This window comes from Loxodonta africana, chromosome 5 (genome assembly GCF_030014295.1).
Source record: "Loxodonta africana isolate mLoxAfr1 chromosome 5, mLoxAfr1.hap2, whole genome shotgun sequence".
In the NCBI taxonomy this organism is placed as follows: Eukaryota; Metazoa; Chordata; class Mammalia; order Proboscidea; family Elephantidae; genus Loxodonta; species Loxodonta africana.
This window is the reverse complement of record NC_087346.1, coordinates 146,330,783-146,354,687: the sequence shown is the minus strand read 5'-3', so window position 1 is coordinate 146,354,687 and position 23,905 is coordinate 146,330,783. Positions and strand designations below refer to the sequence as shown.

Here is a 23,905-nt window from a genome sequence, read left to right as displayed (position 1 = left end):
GGGTCCCGAACAGAGCTGGAGAAAAGTGTAGAACAAAATTCAAACCTAAAAAAAAAAAAAAAGACCAGACTTACAGGTCTGACAGACACTGGAAAAACCCTGAGAATACAGGCCCCAGACACCCTTCTAATTCAATACTGAAGTCACTCCTGAGGTTCATCCTTCAGCCAACGATTAGAAAGTCCTATAAAACAAGCAATAATGTACATAGTTCAACCATGTATACCAGACTAAATGGGCACACCAGCCGGGGGCCAAGAAGAAAGGAGGGGCCAAGAAAGCTGGGTGAATGGAAATGGGGAACCCAAGGTCAAGACGAGAGAGTGTTGACATGCCTCGGGGTTGGCAACCAATGTCACAAAACAATTTGTATATTAATTGTTTAATGAGAAACTAACTTGCTATGTAAACTTTCACCTAAAGCACAATAAAAAATAAGTAAGTAAAAAGTATTTGTAAAGACGAGGGTAGAGAAAATGTGTGCACTGACATGTGAGTGTTCTGTGGGATTGACAAAAAGCTTAGTTTTTAAGAACCATGAGAACTTTCAGATCTAATCTCTTGCCACTTGTGTATTTGACACCGGGAAACACTGAGAAATAACTAAGTCGCCAGAGTTAAGCTTTAGAGTATTAAATTCAGTTGGCTTAAATAATTTGAATTTTAAAGTTACAGAATATGAAAATTAGGTTTAAGAAATGTCAAGTGAAGGGATGATTTTCCTCAGTGAACACAGAGCTTAATTTGTTCAAACGGCAAGCCTCTCATGTATAGTTTAACAAAAATTTGTACATACATGCTACAAAAAAAATCCATTGCCATTGAGTCAATTCTGACTCATAACAACCCTAGAGGACAGAGTGGAACTGCCTCATAGAGTAATTACACAGAGTGATTTTTACAGCCTTGGAATGCAAAGGCATTCAACTGTGTGGATCATAACAAGTTATGGATAACATTGTGAAGAATGGGAATGCCAGAAGACTTAATTGTGCTCATGAGGAACCTGTACATAGACCAAGAGACAGTCATTAGAACAGAACAAGTGGATACTGCATGGTTTAAAATCAGCAAAGGTATGCATCAGGGTTGTGTCCTTTCATCACACTTACTCAATCTGTATGCTAAGCAAATAATCTGAGAAGCTGGACTATATGAAGAAGAATGTGGCATCAAGATTGGAACAAGACTCATTAACAACCTACGATATGCTGGTGACACGACCTTCCTTGCTGAAAGTGAAGAGGATTTGAAGCACTTGCTGATGTAGATAAAAGACTACAGTCTTCAGTATGGATTACACCTCAACATAAAGAAAATGAAAATCCTCACAACTGGACCAATAAACATCACGGTAAGTGGAGAAAATATTGAAGTTGTCAAGGATTTTGTTTTACTTGGGTTCACAATCAATGCCCATGGAAGCAGCAGTCAAGAAATCAAACAACGCATTGCACTGGACAAATCTGCTGCAAAAGATGTCTTTCAAGTGTTAAAAAGCAAAGATGTCACTTTGAGGACTAAGGTGGGCCTGACTCAAGCCACGGTATTTTCAATTGCCTCATATGCATGGGAAAGCTGGACAGGGAATAAGCAAGACTGAAGAACTGATGCCTTTGAATTATTGTGTTGGTGAAGAATATTGAATATTTCATGGACTGCCAGAAGAAGGAACACATCTGTCTTGGAAGAAGTACAAACAGAATGCCCCTTAGAAGCAAGGATTGGCGAGACTACGTCTCACGTACTTTGGACACGTTATCAGGAGAGACCAGTCCCTGGAGATGGACTTCATGCTTGGTAGAGGGTCAGAGAGAGAGAGGAAGACCCTCAATGAGATGGACTGACACAGTGGCTGCAATGAAGAGCTAAAACATAGCAATGAATGTGAGGATGGCGCAGGACTAGATAGCATTTTGTTCTGTTGTACATAGGGGTCGCTATGACTCAAAACCGACTCAATGGCACCTAACAACAACGATCTTTATGGAAGCAAATTGCCACATTTTTCTCCAGTGGAGTCTGGTCAGTTCAAACCGCCAACCTTTTGGTTCGCAGCTGAGCACTTAACCACTGCACCACCAGGGCTCCTTACATACATTAAAAGTACATCAAAGTTTGCCTGTCATAGGGATTGAAGTGTGTATATTGGCCAAGCCACTTGTATTGTTCCCTAAGTGGTGGTGACTTCAGATCCTAAAAAGTGAGGTTCGAGACTTTTCTTTGGACAGAATGAATCAGACTGAGTCAATAGCCTTCTCTGAGGAAGGATGTTGGTTGTAACCTTGTATTACATCCATATTAGAAAACCAGTTACCGTTGAGTAGATTCCAACTCATGGCGACCCCGTGTGTGTCAGAATGGAACTGCGCTCCATAGGGTTGTCAGTGGCTGATTTTTTGGTAGTAGATCACCAGGCCTTTCTTCCCAGGTGCCTCCGGGCAGACTTGAACCTCCAGCCTTTAAGCCAAGCATGTTAACCATGTGTACCACCCAGGGACTCTGTATATGGCACCTTAACGATGTGGATATGGAATAAACATATAACGGAAACCCAAATTTCATCATCTGAAATTTGACAGTCTCTGGGTCTACAAAGGAAGCAACAGATAGATCATGCTTTCCAAGTTCCTTTTTATTGAAATAAATCAGAGCGGTAATTTGCTCCTGAAAAGACCTGGTGAAAAATCTACATTTTAAAATTCATTAATAGGTGATACATTTTATTCAATGAGATTTTTCATTCTGATCACTTTCAATAATGGCAAAGCCAAGGGAAAAATCTCAGAGTAAACAGGTATTTATTTTGTACTTTCATGTGTTTTTAAGGACCAAGTTCAAAGGTTTCATTCACGTTAGATTTCAGATCTAAGAGTCCTGACAGAATCTTCTCCTATTTCATTTTAAAATCCCCAGCAACACTTGTTTTCAAATTATCCAGCAGCACTCCAATTAATGGTAGGCTTATAAATCAGAAAATTCTCTTATGCACACGCTATAATTGGCATCTGTTAAAATAACTACCAGTTTCTAATGAACAGCATGACTTTATTTCAGGATCTCTCTTTCTCTCTCGCTGTGCTTTTCATTTGCTAGATAGAATCAAGCAGGTCTCTCTGTGACTGGCTTTGCATTCTATTTCCAAACTGAACATAAGTTATTGAAAAAGTAAGTCACTGGAGGGAAAGGATTTGCTGTAGTTTTCACATTTTTTTTTTTTTTTTAGTGCATATAGATTATTTTCAGCAGCAGCAAAAAGTCAACGCTGACCTGGTGGTAAGCTCACTTAGGAAGTAAATCATCAATGCTCATTTGTTTAAAACACTTCGGTTGTGCGTGCTAACAGAGAAATACAAAATTTACAGACACCAAAGGCATCTTTCCTGTAAACTGGTATATGTGGAACCCACACCTCAGACAACAGTATGTTAAAAGCTGAGCCATGACATCTGAAGAGCTGTTTGACGCATAAATGCATCAAATGGGAAAACCCCATACGTTGTAGTGTCAAAAGAGAAACCAACCCAGTGTAAAAAAGTAAAAAAACACACACACACACAAAATAACACAAAAAATGAGGGTGGGGTGCAGCGGTGCTGGAATTTTCCTTGACCAGTGATGGACACTAGGGCTCTTGGAGTGTGTTCGTTCCTAACAAAGCACTACCCAGAGGTGAGCGGCGTGATGAGCGGCATCATTTCCAAAGGTGTCTCCTCGTGCCTGTTGGAGTTGCTGGGTCAGCCACCAGAGGTCCTCCAGGATTTGGAAAGTGCTCTTTGGCCCAGAAACTACCAGAAGTCTGTGATCCTTCCACTTTGGGTGTCTTGATGCTAAAATGAAAGTCATACAAAACTTCAGAAACTGGCTTTGAATTATTAAAACGATTATTAGAGAGAAAACCCGGAATGCAGGATCCTAAAATGGTCTACGCCAGGAGCCAACGACTAGGGAAAAGACAGATTTTGTCCAAGAGGCAAATTTCTTGGCTTGACCTCACTTGTGTTACATCGTTGTAATTTTCATTTCTGAAATATTGTTTTGTATTATCACTTATTATAAATATGTTTGTGGCAAAAAACTTTTTAATATACAAATGTATAAAAACCTTCTAGTTTTTAATAACCAAGGCACACAGTTGGTTTTCAGATCTTATATTTTGCCATAATATATGTACATGTGTGTATGTATACATACTTATATACACACACGCTGTTTAGTGAGTGTATATGCATTTACACACCAGCACTATAAATATATATCTAGCATATATATGCTCACACTATATTTAGTGTGTGTGTGTATATATATATATATATATATATAACCAAAACCAAACCTGTTGCCGTCGAGTTGATTCCAACTCATAGCGACCCTATAGGACAGAGTAGAACCGCCCCATACGGTTTTCAAGGAGCACCTGGTAGATTCAAACTGTTGACCTTTTGGTTAGTACTTGTAGCTCTTAACCACTACACCACCAGGGTTTCCGTATATATATCTATATCTCTATGTATATGTATATCCATATATCTATAAATAGTCATCATGTGTATATTGTTGTTGTTAAGTGGCTTCGAGTCGGTTCTGACTCATAGCAATCCTATGCACAACAGAAAGAAACACTGCCTGGTCCTGTGCCATCAGAATCATTGCTACTCTTGAGTCCATTATTGCAGCCACTGTGTCAATCCATCTCGTTGAAGGTCCTCCTCTTTTTTTTATGACTCTCTACTTTACCAAGCATGATGGCCTTCTCCAAGGACTATGTATATATTAACCAAAAACCAAACCAAACCCATTGCCGTCGAGTTGATTCTGACTCATAGTGACCCTATAAGACAGAGTAGACCTGCCCTATAGAGGTTCCAAAGAGCCCCTGGTGGATTCGAACTGCCGACCTTTTGGTTAGCAGATGTAGCTCTTAACCACTACGCCATCAGGGTTTCCATATATTCAGTATGTCAGTTGTATTTTAGTGTTCTAAAAACTATTCTCTTAGTGCTACAAAGTCTCTTATATAAAAGCGTCTAACTTACCTCAAGCAATTTCAACATCAGCTATCAATGTTCCATAGTGCTGAAAAAAAGAAAGCAGAAATATAAGCCTCCGAGGCAAAGCTGCAGAGTGATTTTTGTAACCTCTGTGCTGAGAATGCCTCAGAAAGCCTATCAGGAGGACTACTTCCAATAAATAAAAGGTTGTGTTCTTCTAGCTTTCATTTCTTTTGCTTTTAAGGAAAGGATATACAGAAACAAACTAGAAAAAGTAGAGTCGTGAATATTCACAATCAAGGCTAACAGTAGGGAGAGTCACTAAGAAGATGTGTAGAGGGCATTGAGCTAGCAGAAACCAGACCAGGAGGCAAGCCACTAATCTGCAACTCGGCTTTTGCAAGTTGGCACAGGACAGGAGGCCACAAGCAAATGGAAGTTCTGCAGAACCGTTGCTACAATGCCATCTACTGGCGTGAAACCAAAAGGTGTGCATTTCCTCTAAACAGCTCTCTGGATTAACAAGAGTAGCCTTGCCGTCCTCTGAAATTATTTCACGATCATGGCCTTGAGTCCAGGGCCAGATTACCCAATAAAAAAGGTATGCACAGGCCCAAATGTGCCTTCCCACCAATCCGCAGTGCACAAATTCACCTGTCTCCCATCGCGTCAAAGAGTAGCCTTGCCGTCCTCTAAAATTATTTCACGATCATGGCCTTGAGTCCAGGGCCTGATTACCCAATAAAAAAGGTATGCACGGGCCCAAATGTGCCTTCCCACCAATCCGCAGTGCACAAATTCACCTGTCTCCCATCGCGTCAAAGATGTGGTGAAACCCCTATGAGATTGCTCACCACAGATTAGCAAATAAATATAATTAAGCTGGTGTGGACCTCACTCAATGCAAACCGCTGCTTACTGGTTAATCTGCCCCTGGAAAGGTCTATGCGCGGACAAGACTCGTGAACTCTGCCTGGAAGTTCCGTAGTTGTGAGCTTCAACTCTGACTCTGGTTCCTTCCCTCCCCAACTATGATTTTGGGCAAATCACAAGTTCTCTGAGCCTCGAGGTGGCCCTGGTCCCCCCGCCCACTGAGCCACAGTGCTCTTGAGGACCACAGGAGGTTTGTGGGGAGGAGGTGCCCTGAGAACATCAGAGTGTCTGCGAGGCAAGGCATTCCTCCTTAGGTCCCAAAGGGTTTTACTTTGGAAACTGTACGTGCTTGGCCTGTGCATCTCTTTTTATCTTGTACCCTTATTGATGCTCTCAAGAATGCAACAAGTTCATTACTGAAGGTGCTTGGAGGTTCAGTGGGCAAGAGACAGCCAAGGGCCTGCCAGGTCGGGCTAGCACAGTCTCCCCTACTACCCACAGCACTCCGCTCGGGACTGAGCATTACAAAGGACTGCAGGCTTTGGTGGAGTCCCTGGGTGGCACAAAAGGTTAAGTGCTCAACTACTAACAGAAAGGTTGGAGGCTGGACTCCACTCAGAGGTGTCTCAGAAGAAAGGCCTGGCAATCTACTTCTGAAAAATTGGCCCTTGAAAACCCTGCAAAGCACAGTTCTCACCATGAGATGGAATCAATTCGTCAGCACCTGGTGTTCTGGTTGCACGCTTTGGTGATCATTTCTAAGGAACAAAGGGGCTGGTGGTGGGGATTCCTGCAGCTTACACGACATGGCTCACATCGGCACACGCCTTCTCATGCAGAGAGACATCTGGACACTGGGCGCACCAGCTGGCTCTTCTTCCCCCACCCAACTGTGCCTCTCTTGTGGGACCAGCTGGCAATATACACCATCACATCCCAGAAAAGGGATTGCTCTGGGGATCCCAGAAGGGGACGTGAGCAAAACAAACCAAGAGATGACAAACAATCTTGGGAGCTCCTGATGTGAGGGGAACAGCAGGCCCTCAGATGCGGCTATCTCTGGAGAACGTATTCCTCCAGATCACGAGGACTTGGGATCTGAACTACAACTTCTAGGTGCCCAGCACGGTTCAATAAAAGAGCCCAGTGAATGATACCTGTGACACCCCTCTCGCCAGAGCAGATGGCTCATGCTCATCACCCCATTCTTTGGCTTGGTTTGGCTTCAGTCTCCAGCCCTCTCTCATATGGGGCTCTGAGCAACCTGGGCCAACAGACTGGAGGCCGTACGGAAGGTGGAACCTCCTTGCCACGGAAGCTCTGCAGCCCTTGCTGAAGAAGAAAGAGCCTGGCCCCCTAACACCTGCAACCACAAACACAGGGGAAGGGGCTCTATCGACCCTCTACCAGACCAATGTGGTTAGAGCACGAGGGGTTGAGGGGGTTGAGGCTCAGCTGTTGCTCCTGTAGCACTCCCTGGGGTCTACCTGTTTCTGTCTAGCTGCAGAACTGTAGCTTTCGCAGATGCCTCCTACTTCTACCTGAGAAGCCATAGTACAGCAGGCAGGGAGCACCCTCCACAGCAGAGCTGAGCTAGCAGAAGGTGATCTGCAGGTGTAGTTTGTCTGAACTCCACCCCATCCATGGCATTTTTTTTTTTCCTCAACATTGTTCGTTAACACTAAAAATGAAAATTTCATACAAAAATCAGATTTCTCTCCTTTCCAGAGGAACTAGACTTTCTGGCAACATTAAGCTCTTGTTGGGTCTTCAGAGTAAAGAGTGGGGAAATGATCAAATTTCTCTTTGTTCTTTGCACCTATCTACAGGGCCTTGGGGAGACCGGGAGAAAGAATATTCACTTGATTTGTTTAAATCTCAGCTCAGCCCCTTATTGGCTATGTGGCCTTGGGCATGACTTTCACTTCCCCGGGTCTCATGAAAATAGCTGTTGGGAGGGTTAAGCAGGATGATGGAGAGCAGTGGTCCTGCCTCAGTTATGAGGGGTTTGGACAGACACTGAGGAGACCTGGTAGCACAGTGGTAAACACTCAGCCACTAACCGAAAGGTCAGCAGTTTGAACCCACCAGTCACTCCATGGGAAAAAGATGTAGCAGCCTGCTTCCCTAAAGATTACAGCCTTGGAAACCCTATGGGGCAGCTCTACTTTGTCCTATAGGGTTGCTATGAGTCAGAATTGCCTTGATGCTGATGGGCTTTTTTGGGTTTGGACAGACACTGGTTTCTGCTCCTCTCAAGCTTTGTGGCCCTGCACAAAGCAACTCTTTCTTGATCTCTGTGCTAAAAACAGAATTCCCTAGAGGAAGAAAGGAAACAACCCATGTGATCTCCAGTGATCTATCCAAGGCTGGGGTGGGAGGTTCAGAAGCCAGTCATTCAATGCTTCTCCAGATAAGAATGCCTCCACTTCCTCCACAGACTTCATGTGGACACAAACACAGCCACGGGAGGAGAATCGAGGCTTATCTAGGCTTATCTGGCTTATATTAAAGTCGTGTACTTTCTCTTTCACAAAAAAGCAAACAAGCAACCCATAGACCATTTGATATATGTTCTTTATACTTCTGTGCATACATGATTAAAGTCATGAGTTTGTGTGTATTTAAGATATAAAGAGGAAAGGAAAAGGGGGGGGAAAAAACCTAACATATGAAACTGAGTTTGCTATTCACAAGCAACAATCCATTTCACTCACTTTGTGATTCCCATTTAACAGAGTTTTCCCAGGAAATTACCATGAAGCAGTATTTGTGGTCAAATCACCCCTAAACTTGGTAGGTATTTGTGCCCTGATTTGTAGAAGTCCTTTCTTATAGAGCCAAGTACCCTCTCTGTATCTCTGACCATACAGTTTTATCCTGAGTTGCATCTAGAAATCTTTGGGAGTAAACACTGGGGGAAATGTGTAAAGGCAAGTATTCGGCTTATTTGGCACAGAAGTGGGCCCCTCCATCGACATCTACAGACCAGTGGGTGTAAGTGAATTGAGGCTGAGTGGAGCTGATTTGGCTAACAGATTCAAACCAGCTGCTGTTGAGTTGACTCTGACCCTATGTGTGTCAGGGTAGAACTGTGCTCCATACGGTTTTCAACGGCTGATTTTTTAAAAGTGGATCACCAGGTCTTCCTCCTGAAACACCTCTGGGTGGGCTCAAACCTCCAGCCTTTCAGTTATCCACCAAGCGTGTAAACCATTCGCACCACCCAGGGACTCCTGCTAACAGATTCAAAACCAAACCCGCTGCTGTTGAATCGATTCCGACTCATAGTGACCCTATAGACCAGAGGAGAACTGCCCCGTAGGGTTTCCAAGGAGTGGAGGATAGGTTCGAACTGCCGACCTTTTGGTTAGCAGAAGAGCTCTTAACCACTGCGCCACTGGGGCTCTGCTAACAGATTAGACAGTCACATTTACATTCTGAATCACCTGTGGGTCCATCAGAAACGTCAAGGTAAAAACCACGACAGGAAAACAGGATTGTAATCATCAGCAACAAGCCCTTAAGTAAGAATTTACAATGATAAAAGGATAAATAGTTTATCATTTGTTTTATCATTGTAACCTCATTTCACCCTCACAATCTATGCAAATGGGATCTTATTATCCATCTTGGAACTTTACTGTAGCTATTTTTTTTTTTTATCACCATTTCCCTCCGATAAAAATCAAAAGTTCTGAAGTTTTTAGAATGCTCAACTTATAAGTTCGGTAAAGCCTTTATCCTCTGAAGGGACAAATTTTGATAGCTTTCCAGCTCTGTTCCTCTGAAACCTCACTGAGCGGGGTGTCAGCTGTGTTGCTAGGCAACGTTACTTAAGATCAAGATGGCGCCAGACTGGTAAATTGCAGGTGGACTGGGAGGGAGCAAACACCTGGTAGGAAGCTGAGCTCTGGGCCTCCCTGAATGTGGCAACTCTTTTAACTGGGTGCCCTTGTGGGGACCCTGAAGTGCTGCCTTTGGGGTGGCCACAAGAGGTACCGGCTGTCATGTGGGGCATGGGGCTTCTAAAACAAGGTGGATCCCTCTCCCTCCAATGTTCGATTCACTTCCTTGCACTTGAGATATCGCGTCAGGGGACCAAAGAACACTACCTGCCCTGAGAAGGAGAATCTGCTGCTGATTCCTGGCTCCACCCCTTCTGAGTAGACATGTCCCTGGTGGACTTGTGGGTCTGAATTTGTAGTTGAGCCTCAGAGGAGGACTCCTGGCAGGCAATGCTCAGAGTTACCTGGTAAATATCCACACCCGCACAAACTTCTTAACTCTAAACCAAAACCCGTTGTTCTTTCAAGGGGAAAAGGAAAGAGTAGTCAATGAACCTCTATAGCCCTAACAGTGCCTACATATATATGATACTCATCTTCTATAACGGGGTCAATGAATTTTTTCCATAAAGAGCTACCCACTGCCGTCGAGTTGATTCTGACTAACAGCAACCCTATAGGACAGAGTAGAACTGCCCCAGAGGGTTTCCAAGGAGCAGCTTGTGGATTCAAACTGCTGACTTTTTGGTCAGCAGCCAAGTTCTTAACCATCGTGCTACCAGGGCTCCTCTTAACTCTAAACGAACAAACAAACAAAACCCAAACCCATTGCCATCAAGTCGATTCGGACTTATAGTGGCCTTATAAAGGATGTAAATTCATAAAGATTTTGGAGTAGGATTTGGGGGTCAAAATTTGGTTGCTTGGAGTTAATTTACTGGAAGGAAAGAAAGAAAGAGAATGAAAAGGCAGGAAGGAGGAAGAGTTCTGCAGACTGTAACCATTCAACAGTTGATCTGGCTTGGACAGAAATGCTAAATGGAGGAAGGCATGCATTTAATTCTTAATGATCTATGGTCATACATAGCATTTTAAGATGACATTAAATTTTAGTTATGGAGCAGTTTTGTTACTAAGCAATCTATTGACTATTTAAGCGTGTGACATGACTGAATGCTACGCAGGCTTGCTTGAAGACTAACCATCCCTAGGGTATCATGCGGGGAAAAGTGAAGAGCGTTAACCGCATGCAGAAAATCCAGTGTCTGATCAGCAGAAGACCCGGGCGCTGGACACAGGAAAGGCATGCACTTTCAGACTTTGGCTTTACCTTGTCATAACAGGATTCTGAATACCATATAAATGATCTTTATGATAACCGTTATTACCGTTTTTCATACTGCAACAAAAATAAATACACCAAAAAGACTATGTTATCTCTACGATGAAGTATTCACATCATGGATTACAAAGACAATGTCATGGTCATGAAAAGTATATGGCAACGTGTTAAATCTACAAAGATGGTAAAAGGGTATATTTACATTGCAGATGGCTTAAAAACCAAGTACTTAAACAATGACTTTGTAGATTAATTTAACTTATAATTTATTATTATTAATTCAACAACTTCTACGTGCCAGCACTTGTTTTTAAAGAGACTTCAGAATTTATTCGTATCTGGACATTTCTATTGCTATTAGATAATTTTAAGATGTCATTAATTTAACGTAAAGAGCCCATTACATAATAATGTGTTTTAATTTAACATATAAAATTTTTATTAATTCAGCAACTTTCCTTTGAGATATTATTAATTTAACTTAAAAAGCCTATCACATAACAAACCCAAAAGCCAAACTCATTGCTGGAGAGTCGATTTTGACTCATAGTGACCCTATAGAACAGAGTAGAACAGCCCCACAGGGTTTCCAATGAGTGGCTGGTGGATTTGAACTGCTGACCTTTTTGTTAGCGGCCAAACTCTTCACTGTTGCCTCACCAGGGCTCCGTCATATAAGAAAATATATTAATTTAACATATAAAATGTTTTTATTAACTCAAGCATTTCTTGAGCAGCTTCTGTGTGCCACCTCTCTTTTTAAGGGGCTTCAGAATTTATTTATGTCTGGATATATCTACTGCTGTTAGATAATTTTAAGATGTTACTAACTTAGCTTAAAAGTCCACCATGTAATAATAAAAACTTCCCCAGCCCATTTTAGGAATATGGTTTAAAAAAAAAAGGCTTACTTTTTCATGGATACAAATTCAACACATAAAATACAAAAAAGGGAGATAGGATTTTTTTTTTTTAGTCACTAGACAATCTCAACTCTACATCCATTCTTTTGACTCTAACTGTGATCTTGAAGGGGGTGCAACTCAGGGGAGAGACATGTTGAGGAGAGGAGTGGAATGAAAACGAAGCACGCACAGTCACCAGATACAGAGGGAAGGGCAGACCATGGAGCCAAAATGAAAACCAGTAAAGACAGTTATCATAAAGTAAAATGCCAGGTCCCCGAGACTGAGCAACTGCAAATGAGAAAGAGAAAGGTTGGTTAAGGAAGCTGAGACGATTAAGCAAGAGGAAAAAAATCAACTAAAACAAGCATGACAAAGTCTGTACAAACAAAACCCCTGCACAGGGATGACCTGCTACCTTAGAAAAGTCAATTACAATGCCATCTGATCTTACCTTTGGTGACTCTTCAAAACCAGCACCACTTAGAACGTGACCCCCCACCCTCCACGGAAGCTCTCATACTTACTCATCGTACACATCCTCCGAATCCATTCGACGGTAGTACTTGGCCAGCTTGACAGCAAAGATGAGAGCCGGAAGTAGAAAGACGGTGGCTTTTCCTATGCCAAACCAAAACAAGTTCTAGGAAAAGAAACAAAGCAAACAGATAAGTAAGTGCTTGAGGATGCAAAAAGCAAAACAATAGTTGGAGAAGAAACATCTTTTTTGCAATTTTTTCTTTTTGAGTTTGCATTTTGTTCTTTTAAGTCATTTGTGAGCTTACTATGAGCCAGCCACTGCGTGAAGTGCTTCATGTTACTATAACTCATTTAATCTTTCTAAAAACCTTGGATCCAATCAATTGTTGTTGGGTCAGTTCCAACTCATGGTGACCCCATGTGTGTCAGAGAAGAAGTGTGCTCCACAGGGTTTTCAAAGGCTGATTTTTCAGATGTAGATGCCTCTAGGTGACTTTCTTTCTTCAGGAGCTTTAAAAAAAAAAAACAAAAAACCAAACCATTGCCTTGGAGTCGATTCCGACTCATAGTGACCCCATCGGGTAGAGTAGAACTGCCCCATAGGGTTTCCAAGGAGCGCCTGGTGGATTTGAACTGTCAACCTTTTGGTTAGCAGCCAAGCCTCTGGGGGGACTCAAACTGTCAACCATTTGGTTAGCAGCTGAGCACTTCAACCATTTATACCAGGCCTTATTATAGTGTTTATTTTACAAATGAGGAACAAAACCAGTGGTAGAGCCAGGATTTGAACCTAAGGCACTCCAAAGTCAACTTCTTACTACCTCACTCTATGGAGTACCTTTACTGCCCCGATGGGCCAACAATTGCAGCATGCATGGTCAGCAGGCCCAACTTCAAATCCCTTTTACGAGCTGTTTGATATAAGATAACTGATTAACCTTCCTGGCTTGCTTTCTGCACTTGAACAGTGGGGACAACAGTGTTATCATCTCATAACCTTACTGAGTAAGAATATAGAAACAATGCTTAGTATACACTGTTGTTGTTGTCAGGTGCCTTCGAGTTGATTCCAACTCATAGTGACCCTATAGGACAGAGCAGAACTGCCCCATAGGATTTCCTACAGAGGCAGATTGCCAGGTCTTTTCTTCTGCAGAGCCGCTGGGTTTGAATTGCTGACCTTCCAGTTAGCAACTGAGCACTTAACAACTGCATCACCAGGGCTCCTTACCCCATTGCCGTTGAGTCGATTCCAAACCATAGTGATCCTACAGGACAGAGTAGAACTACCCCATAGAGTTTCCAAGGAGTGGTTGCTGGATTCGAACTGCTGAACTTTTGGTTAGCAGCTGTATCACTTAACCATGGCTCCTTGGTACATAATAAACCAAATTCCATTGCCGTTGATTCAATTCCAGCTCACAGCAACTTACAGGACACAGTAGAGCTGCCCCATAGGGTTTCCAAGGCTGTAACCTTTATGGAAGCAAACTGCCACATCTTTCTCCCGCAGAGAGGCTGGTGGGTTCAAACCATTGACCTTTTGGTTAACAGCTGAGCACTTAACCACGGTCCCACCAGGGCTTCTTAGTACATACTAGTTCTCAATAAATGTTTTATTTATTTCAACTGTTTACTTTAATCTCTGAGGTAGGCCATAGATAGAATGCATCCATGTTTTGTCTAAAGAGCAACGTTAAAGTTTTTCATTTTTTTAAAAATTGCTAACATTCCTAAATCAGATCTCATTGAGAAACCTAGATTGACCTCTTTCCCTGAAAACTGGAAGAGCTCATAACACTGAGCCCTCATACCCACAAGGCACCCTGTTAGCTGCAGCTGGTTAGTGGTTCCGCCTTCCACAGGGGCATTCCTCCTCAATTGGCCAGAGGCCACACCACTAATTTTTGCAGGTGTGATATTCAAAATGATTTAACCTTATCAGCCAATCAGAAGAGACACTGATGCAAAACAAACAATCAGAACCTACAACCAGTTTGACCCTGTGGGTACCACATGCTGCCTGAATAACCATTCTGCCCAGCGTCCTACCCTTGGTCAGCTTTGTAAATCTGTGGTCCCTGCCTTGGGATAATGCTGTAAGTAGCACCACAGTGGCTCTCCCCAGACCACCACGAGGCAAAAGGCAGCTTGGGTGTAAAAACCCCTTCCAGGCCCTCATGGTTCTACTGCTACCTTTCTACTTCACTTCTGGCTAAGCTTAGTGCTGAATGGCTGGGGTACCTCTTGACCCAGAATGTCCAGTAAATCTGTTCTCCTTCCCCTTCCTCCTCTTTTATTAGTAGGTCTGCATGTTTTTGTATTTGTTTTGGGAGGCTTTACAGCTTTAGGACAACTGTGCCGTTTTACTGGAAGCTGCCTCAATCCTTTAGGGAACAAGCAAGATATAAACAAACATATTAGACAACCTGAAACATAAAAATAAAAATAATAATGTTGTTGTTAAGGGCTGTCAAGTTGCTGCCAACTCATAGTGACCCTAGGAACAAGAGAAAGAAACACTGCCTCGTCCTGTGCCATCCTCATAATCATTGCTACGTTTGAACCCATCACTGCAGCCACTGTGTCAATCCACCTCAGGGAGGGCCTTCTCTTTTGCTGGCCTTCTACTTTACCCAGCATGATGTCCTTCTCTGGGGACTGGTCCCTCCTGATAACATGCTCAAAGTACATAAGCTGAAGTTTCGCCTAAGGAGCATCTGGCTGTACGTCTTCCAAGACAGATTTGTTTGTTCTTTTGGCAGCGCGTGGCATATTTAGTATTCTTCGCCAACACCACAATTCAAAGGCATCAATTCTTCTTTTCTCTTCCTTATTCGTCGTCCAGCTTTCACATGCATATGAGGTGATTGAAAACACCAAGGGTTGGACCAGGCGCACCTTAGTCCTCAAAGTGACATCTTTGCTTTTTAACACTTTAAAGAGATCTTTTGCAGCAGACTTGCCCAATGCAATACGTCTTTTGATTTCTTGACTATTGCTTCCATGGCAGTTGATTCTGGATCTAAGTCAAATGTAATCTATGGCATGATAGAATTTTGCAAGACCAATGACCTATTCATTGGAAATACCTTTTTTCAACAACGTAAATGGTGATTATATACGTGGACCTTGCCAGATGGAATACACAGGAATCAATTTGACTACCTCTGTGGAAAAAGATGATGAAAAAGCTCAATATCATCAGTCAGAAGAAGGCCAGGGGCCGACTGTGGAGCAGACCATCAATTTCTCATATGCAAGTTCAAGGTGAAGTTGAAGAAAATTAAAATAAGGCCAAAAGTGCTGAAAGTACGACCTTAAGTATATCCCACTTGAATTTGGAGAGCAGACCATCTCAAGAATAGATTTGACCCATTGAACAGAAGACCAGATGCATTGCGGGGTGACATCAAGGGCATCATACATAAAGAAAACAAAAGGTCAATAAAAAGGCAGGAAGGAAAGAAAAGACCAAAATGGATGTCAGAAGAGACTCTGAAACTTGCTCTTGAATGTAGAGTAGCTAAAGTGAATGGAAGAAATGACGAAGTAAAAGAGCTGAACAGATTTCAAAGGCTGCCTTGAGAAAACAAAGTAAACTATTATAAGGAAACATGCAAAGACTCGAAGTTAGAAAACCACAAGGGGCAACATAGGAGTAGGCCCACCCAGAGACTCCTCAAAAGAAAGTGAAGTGAACCCCCAGAGCTCTTCCTCACTGTGTCAAACCCCCTACTGATACGGTTCCAGCCTCTTCATCTCCCTGGAGCCCTGGTGGCACAGTGGTTCAGAACTACCGCTGGTAACAAAGAAGGTTGGCAGTTTGAATCAATCCACCAGCTGCTCCTTGGAAACCCTATGGGACAGTTCTACTCTGTCCTACAGGGTGGCTATGAGACAGAATTGACTTGACAGAAATGGGTTTGGTTTATTATTATTCATCTCCCTGAACAGCCTGCGAGTCCCTGATTATTTGGGGAGTGGAGTCTGGTAGCTGCATACGTGACTGGAGAGAGGCGGGAGTTGAAGCCTGGGTACAAAGAGGCCAATTCTCATTTTAAGGGCCTCAGCTAAAGCCAGCAGCAAGGGCCACAATGCAACAGGACAAATGGATAGGGATTTGGAAGAGAAAGGAAGCAGCCAGGAACCAAGGTTTGACTGGGACAGTGGTGGGATCATTCTCTATGGGACACAAAAGTCCACCCAGCAGACAGATGGACATATGGACATGGAGCAGTAAGGTGGATGGAGTGATACAGATAGACCTTGAGAAAGACAGCTCTCTGATCTTTCATTCATTCCTTCAACAGCAATACTCTGCGCCAAGGCAATACGCCAGACCACAAGGACATGGCAGTGAAGAGACGGGCCTGTCTTTGTGGAGTTTAGAGTCTGGTGGGGAGAGACACACCTTAACCGCAGAACCATACAAGTACATCATTCATACTGCAGGATCCTCTCTAAAGGAAAAGCATAGGCTTCCATGGGAACGTAGAACAGCGAACCCACCCTAGTTTGGAGGATCAGAAAATGCTTCCTGGAAAAATATATATCTGAGCTAAGATCTGAAAACTGAACAACAGCTAATAATAATAGTGAACATCCCTAAGGGCTTTGCATGTGATCTCTCATTGAACTGTCAAAACAACCTCATTAGGTTGATGCAGCTCAGAAAAATTCAATAGCTTGTCCAAAGCCAAAGAGCTCAGAAGATGGTAGAAGTGGAATTTGAATTCAGAGTCTGTGTTCTCGACCATTGTTATAAGACCTAGTGGAGTTAGCCAATGGAGGTGTGGGTAGGAGGAGAAGAGTGAGAGAGAGAAAGACAAAGAAAGTATGTCACTTACCAGTCCAGGCAATGGAAATGGCATGTGCAAAGGTCCTGAGGTGGGAAAACTGAGATGCATTTGAAGAAGTGAGTGAAAACAAGTGTGGCTAGAGTACAGGAGAAAAGAGGTCCATATAGCCCAAAATGAGGCCTGGATGGGTCACGGCCTCATCCAATGGAGTCCAGTATATCCTATTAAGATGGATCCTGATCCTTATCATGACAGCCACCAGAAGCAACCGAGGCACCTTACACAGGGGAAGTGAGAAAATCGGCTCCCAGAGAAAGTGTCTATCAAGGAGTGAATCAGCCTGAGGAATGTAGTTGTTGTTGTTAGGTGCCATCGAGTCAGTTCCGACTCATAGCGACCCTATGCACAACAGAACGAAACACTGCCTGGTCCTGCGCCATCCTTACAATCCTTGTTATGCTTGAGCTCATTGTTGCAGCCATTGTCAATCCACCTCATTGAGGGTCTTCCTCTTTTCCACTGACTCTGTACTTTGCCAAGCATGGTGTCCTTCTCCAGGGACTGAATCTCTCCTGACAACACGTCCAAAGTATGTAAGATGCAGTTTTGCCATCCTTGCTTCTAAGGAGCATTCTGGTTATACTTCTTCCAAGACACATTTGTCCGCTTTTTTGGCAGTCCATGGTATATTCTATATTCTTCGCCAACACCACAATTCAAAGGCGTCAATTCTTTTCCGGTCTTCCTTATTCATTGTCCAGCTTTCACATGCATATGATGCGATTGAAAATGCCATGGCTTGGGTCAGGCACACCGTAGTCTTCAAGGGGACATCTTTGCTTTTCAACACTTTGAAGAGGTCCTTTGCAGCAGATTTACCCAATGCAATGCATTGTTTGATTTCTTGACTGCTGCTTCCATGGCTGTTGATTGTGGATCCAAGTAAAATGAAATCCTTGACAACTTTAATCTTTTCTCCGTTTATCATGATGTGGCTCTTTGGTCCAGTTGTGGGGCTATTTGTTTTCTTTATGTCGAGGTGCAATCCATACTGAAGGCTGTGGTCTTTGATCTTCACCAGGAAGTGCTTCAAGTCCTCTTCACTTTCAGCAAGCAAGGTTGTGTCATCTGAATAGCGCAGGTTGTTAATGAGTCTTCCTCCAACCCTGATGCCCTGTTCTTCTTCATATACTCCAGCTTCTCAGATTATTTGTTCAGCATACAGATTGAACAGGTATGGTGAAAGGATACAACCCTGATGCACACCTTTCCTGACTTTAAACCGATTAGTATCCCCTCGTTCTGTCCAAACAACTGCCTCTTGATCTATGTATAGGTTCCTCATGAGCACAATAAAGTGTTCTGGAATTCTCATTCTTTGCAATGTTATCCGTAATTTGTTATGATCCACACAGTCAAATGCCTTTGCATAGTCAATAAAACACAGGGAAACATCCTTCTGGTATTCTCTGCTTTCAGACGAATAACCTTGATTAATTGGAACTTACCATCCAAACTGTCAAGGACCTTTGGTGGCACAAGCAGTTGCAATCAGCTGCTAACCTAAAGGGTGACGGTTCGAACCCACCTAGCGGTGCCACAGAAGAAAGGCCTGGCGGTCTGCTTCTATAAGATTACAGCCAAGAAAACCGTATGGAGCATAGGTCTACTCTGTAACACATGGAGCCGCCATGAGTCAGAATTGACTTTGATGGCAATGGTTTTATCTCAAGTGTTACATCTCAAAGGGCTTTTAAATCAAAACTTATGTTTGGTGTAGCTTTGGTGTCATATATATAATTGGACTAAAAGTCATTTTGAATATTGGCAGTCTGTACACCCATGATTGTTCCTAACTATTCCGGACAAATAGGAGTTTTCTTTATGAGGGATTCCTAATTTTGGTAAATATAATTCTTGTAAAGAACAAAGATGTGCAAATAGGACCTGGACTTTTCTAGCCCATTAGGTATCAATAACAAGAGCCCTGGTGACACAATGGTTAAGTGCTCAGCAGCTAACTGAAAGATCAGTGGTTCAAACCAACCCAGTGACTCTGTGGAAGAAAAGACCTGGCAATCTGCTTCTGTAAAGACTACAGCCCAGGAAACCCTGTGGGGGCAGTTCTACTCTGTCCCATAGTGTTGCCATAAGTCAGGTGGACTCGACGGCAGACAATAGCCACAACAGGCATCAGAACACAGTCATCTAAAACCACGAGACCCAATAGACAGCTAACAGTGTGCACTGAAATCTGGAGAAACAAAATCAAAGGTGATGGCCTGACTGTGCTTCCTTAGTCTGAAAGATAAAACTCTTACCAAAGGGTCCACAATGTAGCTGCACAGAAAGACGTCAACAGCAGAATCTAAAGCGGTGGCCACGGGTTTGCAGGCTGCGATTTTGTCAGTGATCTACGGGAGCAAGAAATACAGGCACGCTTTAACTAGACACATCCACAAAAACCCGCAAGAGTTAGACATGCCGTTTACCTCCGGCCTGTTTCCCCAGAGAGATTTCTTTGTCTTCTAGACCATGAAGCACGCGCAGTTGATTTCTATGGATCAGTTCTACAATGTACCAAGCTGTGTACTTGCAAGCAAGACCGTTATTCTCTCAGCCTCAGTTTTCTCACTGGCTACCTGTGAAAATCAGTCAGTCTCATCCTGCAGGATTCGTGAGAGAATTAAAAGGGCATGTGTCCCGCACAGTGCCTCAGTCTCGATGTCTTACCCGGGTCCTTTGTCATCTGACAAAGGAGGTGGGCAGAAAAGGGAGAGCTAATTGCTTAATAATTGGTCATTCTAGAACAGGGGTCAGCAAACCCTTTTTGTAAAGGTCCAGAGAGTAACTATTTTAGGATTTGCAGACTGAGATTCATCTGCCGAAATGAAGGGAGGAAGATGCTGTGCTGAGCCATACAGCACCTCCCTTCTTGGCCTTCACCCTCCAAGCCCCTTTTACTTGCCTCCTACCAAATTAGGGTGAATTTCATTTCTATTTCCTTCTGATTTTATCCTAGAAGCTGACTATGCTAAGCCATACTCTCCCTTTTCTTCATAAAAGAGAAACCACTTACAGAGTCTTTGACCCACTGTATGTAATGTTCGAAGTACCCTATGATGGTATTCACATATGCCTTGCTTTCCTGGAAAGAAATCAAACATTAGAAACCATTAAAATGTCTACAGCAACCACGATTTAATCATGTCATTAGGTTCACACACCCATGTTCTAACACATTTATTAAAAAAAAAGAAAAGAAAACTCACTTCAATAATTACAGAAGAAATATTATATCTGATGAAGGCTTGAGCAGAATCCAAAGAGAGAATGATCTCGCTCACTTTTTCCTGGAAAACACAGCAATGGGCCACAAGGTATCAGAGTGATCAAAGGATTTCATTACAGTTTGCATACAGATGTGAGTGCTGTTAACTCAGCCCCAAACCAACACCTGCTAGCTGGGGAAACAACAGAAGTGGTCAGCCCTCTGTGGGCAGAGGGGAGGAGATGAGGGCAGAAGGAAGAAGATGAGGAGAGAGGGGAGGAGATAAGGGCAGAGAGGAGGGAGAGGAGGGCAGAGGGGAGGGAGAGGAAGGCAGAGGGGAGGGAGAGGAAGGCAGAGGGGAGGAGAGGAGGGCAGAGGTCAGTCTTCCTTATTCATTGTCCAGCTTTCGAATGCATATGAGGCGATTGAGAATACCATGGGTCAGGTGCACCTTAGTTTTCAAGGTGATGTCTTTGCTTTTTAACACTTTAAAGAGGTCTTCTGCAGCAGATTACTGTCTAGGAAACTCCATGGTGCGGTTCTACTCTGTTCTATAGGGTCGTTGTGAGTCAGAATTGACTGGACGGTACACAACAACGTGTATCTAACACCATGCTAAAATGAGGTCTTCATTTACAGAAATGAAGAAAGGAGATGGAAGAAAACTCAGTTTGATATTTGAAATGGATGGGTAACTGAGTCTTCTTTACTTCGAGTACCAACAAAAACCAACATCTCTGAAATGCTTTGAGTGGTATTGTATGAAAAAATCCTATGACAGAAAAACAAAAGAAGTCCTTACCATTAATCCATTGCTGGTGCGCTGAAGTGCCCGGATGCTTTGGTTTAAAGTACTCTGGTGAACAAACATAGATAATGTTTTCCAAATTATTACAAGAAGCAGCAAGATCACTTGCCTTGTGTCCTCCCCTCCCACAAGTCATCATATCCAACTTTACACTTAATGGTTTTATTCTAGAAAAAGAACGGACACAGGTAACAATGTGTGCCTTATATGTCCCTGAAGAAGAAAGTCAACATGCTTATTCTAAAGCTTTAAAGGGTACTAGCGCAGGAAACCCTGGTGATGCAGTGGTTAAGAGCTACGGCTGCTAACTAAAAGGTTGGCAGTTCAAATCCACCAGACGCTCCTTGGAAACCCTATGGGGCAGTCCTACTCTCTCCTAAAGGGTTGCTATGAATCAGAATCGACTCAAAGGCAATGGGTTTGGTTTTTTAGGTTTTATAGCACACGCAAGGTGTTCAAAAACCTGTTTGAGTTAGATTTGATGACAGTGGAAAGTATTCTTTAAAATAAAGTTACCTAACGAGAGTGGTTTTTGCATGGTTTAGATCAGATATTGCCAAACTTTACCTGTAAAGGGCCAGATTGTAAATATTTTAGACTTTGTGGGCCATACCCCCTCCCAACTACTCAACTTTGCCCTGTAGCCAAAAGCAGCCACAGACTACATGTAAACATATGGAGGTGGCTATGTTCCAATAAAAGCAGCCACAGACTACATGTAAACAAATGGAGGAGGCTATGTTCCAATAAAACTTTATTTACAAAAACATGCAGCAGGCCTGATTTGGCCTGCAGGCTGCAGCTTACAGGGCCATAGTTTGCCAACCCCTGGTTTAGCTTATAGTTCACATGTAAAATACAACTTACCTACATGTAGACAATTCTCCCTATCCCTGAAAATGCCAAGGCGTCCTATGCACTTGAAGGGAAGCATTTAGAAATGTGAAACAGGCTTAAAAAAACAGGCTTAAAGTGATCAAATTCGTTTTAAAAAAAAAACAAACCCATTGCCCTCGAGTTGATTCTGACTCACGGCAACCCTACAGGACACAGTAGAACTGCCCCATAGAGTTTCCAAGGAGCACCTGGTGGATTCGAACTGCCGACCTTTTGGTTAGCAGGTGTAGCACTTCACCTCTAGGCAACCAGGGTTTCCAAATTTGTGTAGAGAACAAACAAATATAGTAATGCAACAGTGGGATTTTTAAGCACAGCATAAAAATTAAGAAAATTCAACAGCAGGAATCTTTTGTGAGTACACTAATCAATTAGAAAGTCAGGAGAGAGAAAAAAAGAGTAAAACTAGTTCCAGAAGGTTCTAAAGCAGGAGCTGGTATGTTTCTCTCAACCTGTGCAAGCTGACTTAGTAACTCAATTTCTGCGTGGTCATCCCCTTGACAACAGCACGTGAGCACAGTAACATTTTTTCCTATTTACTGGGTCCCTATGATGCTTCATCTCAACGAAACAGGTAATAGCAAAGCATTGTTCCATCATTTTCAGGTGAGGAGCTGAGAAGCTACGACAGGTTGGAAAGGGAGAAGCAGGATTTGAAATCAGGTCTGTCTGGCTCCAAAGCGCTCCTTCCCTTGCTACAAGCTGCCTTTAATAGTTCATTAAGAAGCAAGAAGGCAGTGAGAAGATGAAAAAGAAAGAAAATAGGATGGGAGAGGTCAGAATTTCATGTGTCAACTTGGCTAGGCTATGGTGTCCGATGCTTTGTCAAACACTAGTCTTGTTGCTGTTGTGAAGTAGTTACACGTGATTAAGTCAGCTGGCCTTCTGATTACCTTCCGTGATGTGAGTGGACCTCAACTAATCAGTTGAAGGCCTTAAGAGCCAAAAGGAGTTTTCCCTAGGATGTGTTCTGCCTCCAGACTATACACAGACATCTTTACAGAACACTCTTCCTCTTCACTCTTACCATAATCCAACCTAGGGATTTAGGGGCACAAGCCTGCAGGAATCTCAGGCCTGTCACTTGACCTATAGATTTTGGACTTACTAGCCTCCTACAATTGCATGAGTCAATTTCTTAAAAGAAATCTATAGTGATATATATATATACCAGGAAAACCAAACCCATTGCTGTCGAGTCGATTCTGGCTCATAGCAAGCCTATAGGACAGAACAGAACTGTCCCATAAGGTTTCCAAGGAGTGGCTGATGGATTCGAACTGCTGACACTTTGGTTAGCAGTCGAGCTCTTAACCATTATGCCACCAGGGCTGCATATATATGCATGGAAAGATAGATAGATTGATCAATCGATCTAGCGATAAAGAGATATATCTCCCTGGGTGGCACAGTTAAGTGCTCGACTACAACTGAAAGGCTGACTTCAAACTCACCCAGAGGTGCCTTGTAAGACAGGCCTGGTGATCTGCTTTTGAAAGTCCACAGCCTTGAAAACTCCAAGGAGCACAGTTCTACTCTGCACACATGGGGTCACCATGAGTCAGGACTGACTCAACAGTGACTAACAACAGCGATAATGTGTGTGTACGTGTGTGCGTATGACTCCCACTGGTTCTGCTTCTCTAGAGAACCCTAAGGCAGCCATCAAAACAGTGAGACGAATCTAAGTGAAGCACAAAGAACGGCACTTACCCTCATTTTCACATATTTCTTGACAGCGTTTGCAG

General features: G+C 43.0%; 1 protein-coding gene across 4 annotated transcripts in view; it reads right to left on the bottom strand.

The window, feature by feature from the left end:
* Positions 1–3,121: 3,121 nt before the first annotated feature.
* PROM1 (prominin 1) overlaps positions 3,122–23,905 on the bottom strand; it is a 116,804-nt gene continuing 96,020 nt past the window's right edge. For 3 of the 4 annotated variants that reach the window (XM_064286056.1, XM_064286058.1, XM_064286059.1), the window contains 7 exons: positions 21,255–21,308; positions 20,454–20,534; positions 20,261–20,329; positions 19,503–19,595; positions 12,427–12,542; positions 5,037–5,076; positions 3,122–3,830 (listed from right to left, as the gene is read on the bottom strand). In XM_064286056.1, coding sequence (XP_064142126.1) covers positions 5,061–5,076; positions 12,427–12,542; positions 19,503–19,595; positions 20,261–20,329; positions 20,454–20,534; positions 21,255–21,308 — 429 coding nt within the window. In that variant the 3' untranslated portion in view covers positions 3,122–3,830; positions 5,037–5,060. Of the gene's footprint in view, positions 3,831–5,036; positions 5,077–12,426; positions 12,543–12,684; positions 12,890–19,502; positions 19,596–20,260; positions 20,330–20,453; positions 20,535–21,254; positions 21,309–23,905 lie in introns of those variants that run through there. The other variant, XR_010322162.1, reaches the window with a different exon arrangement.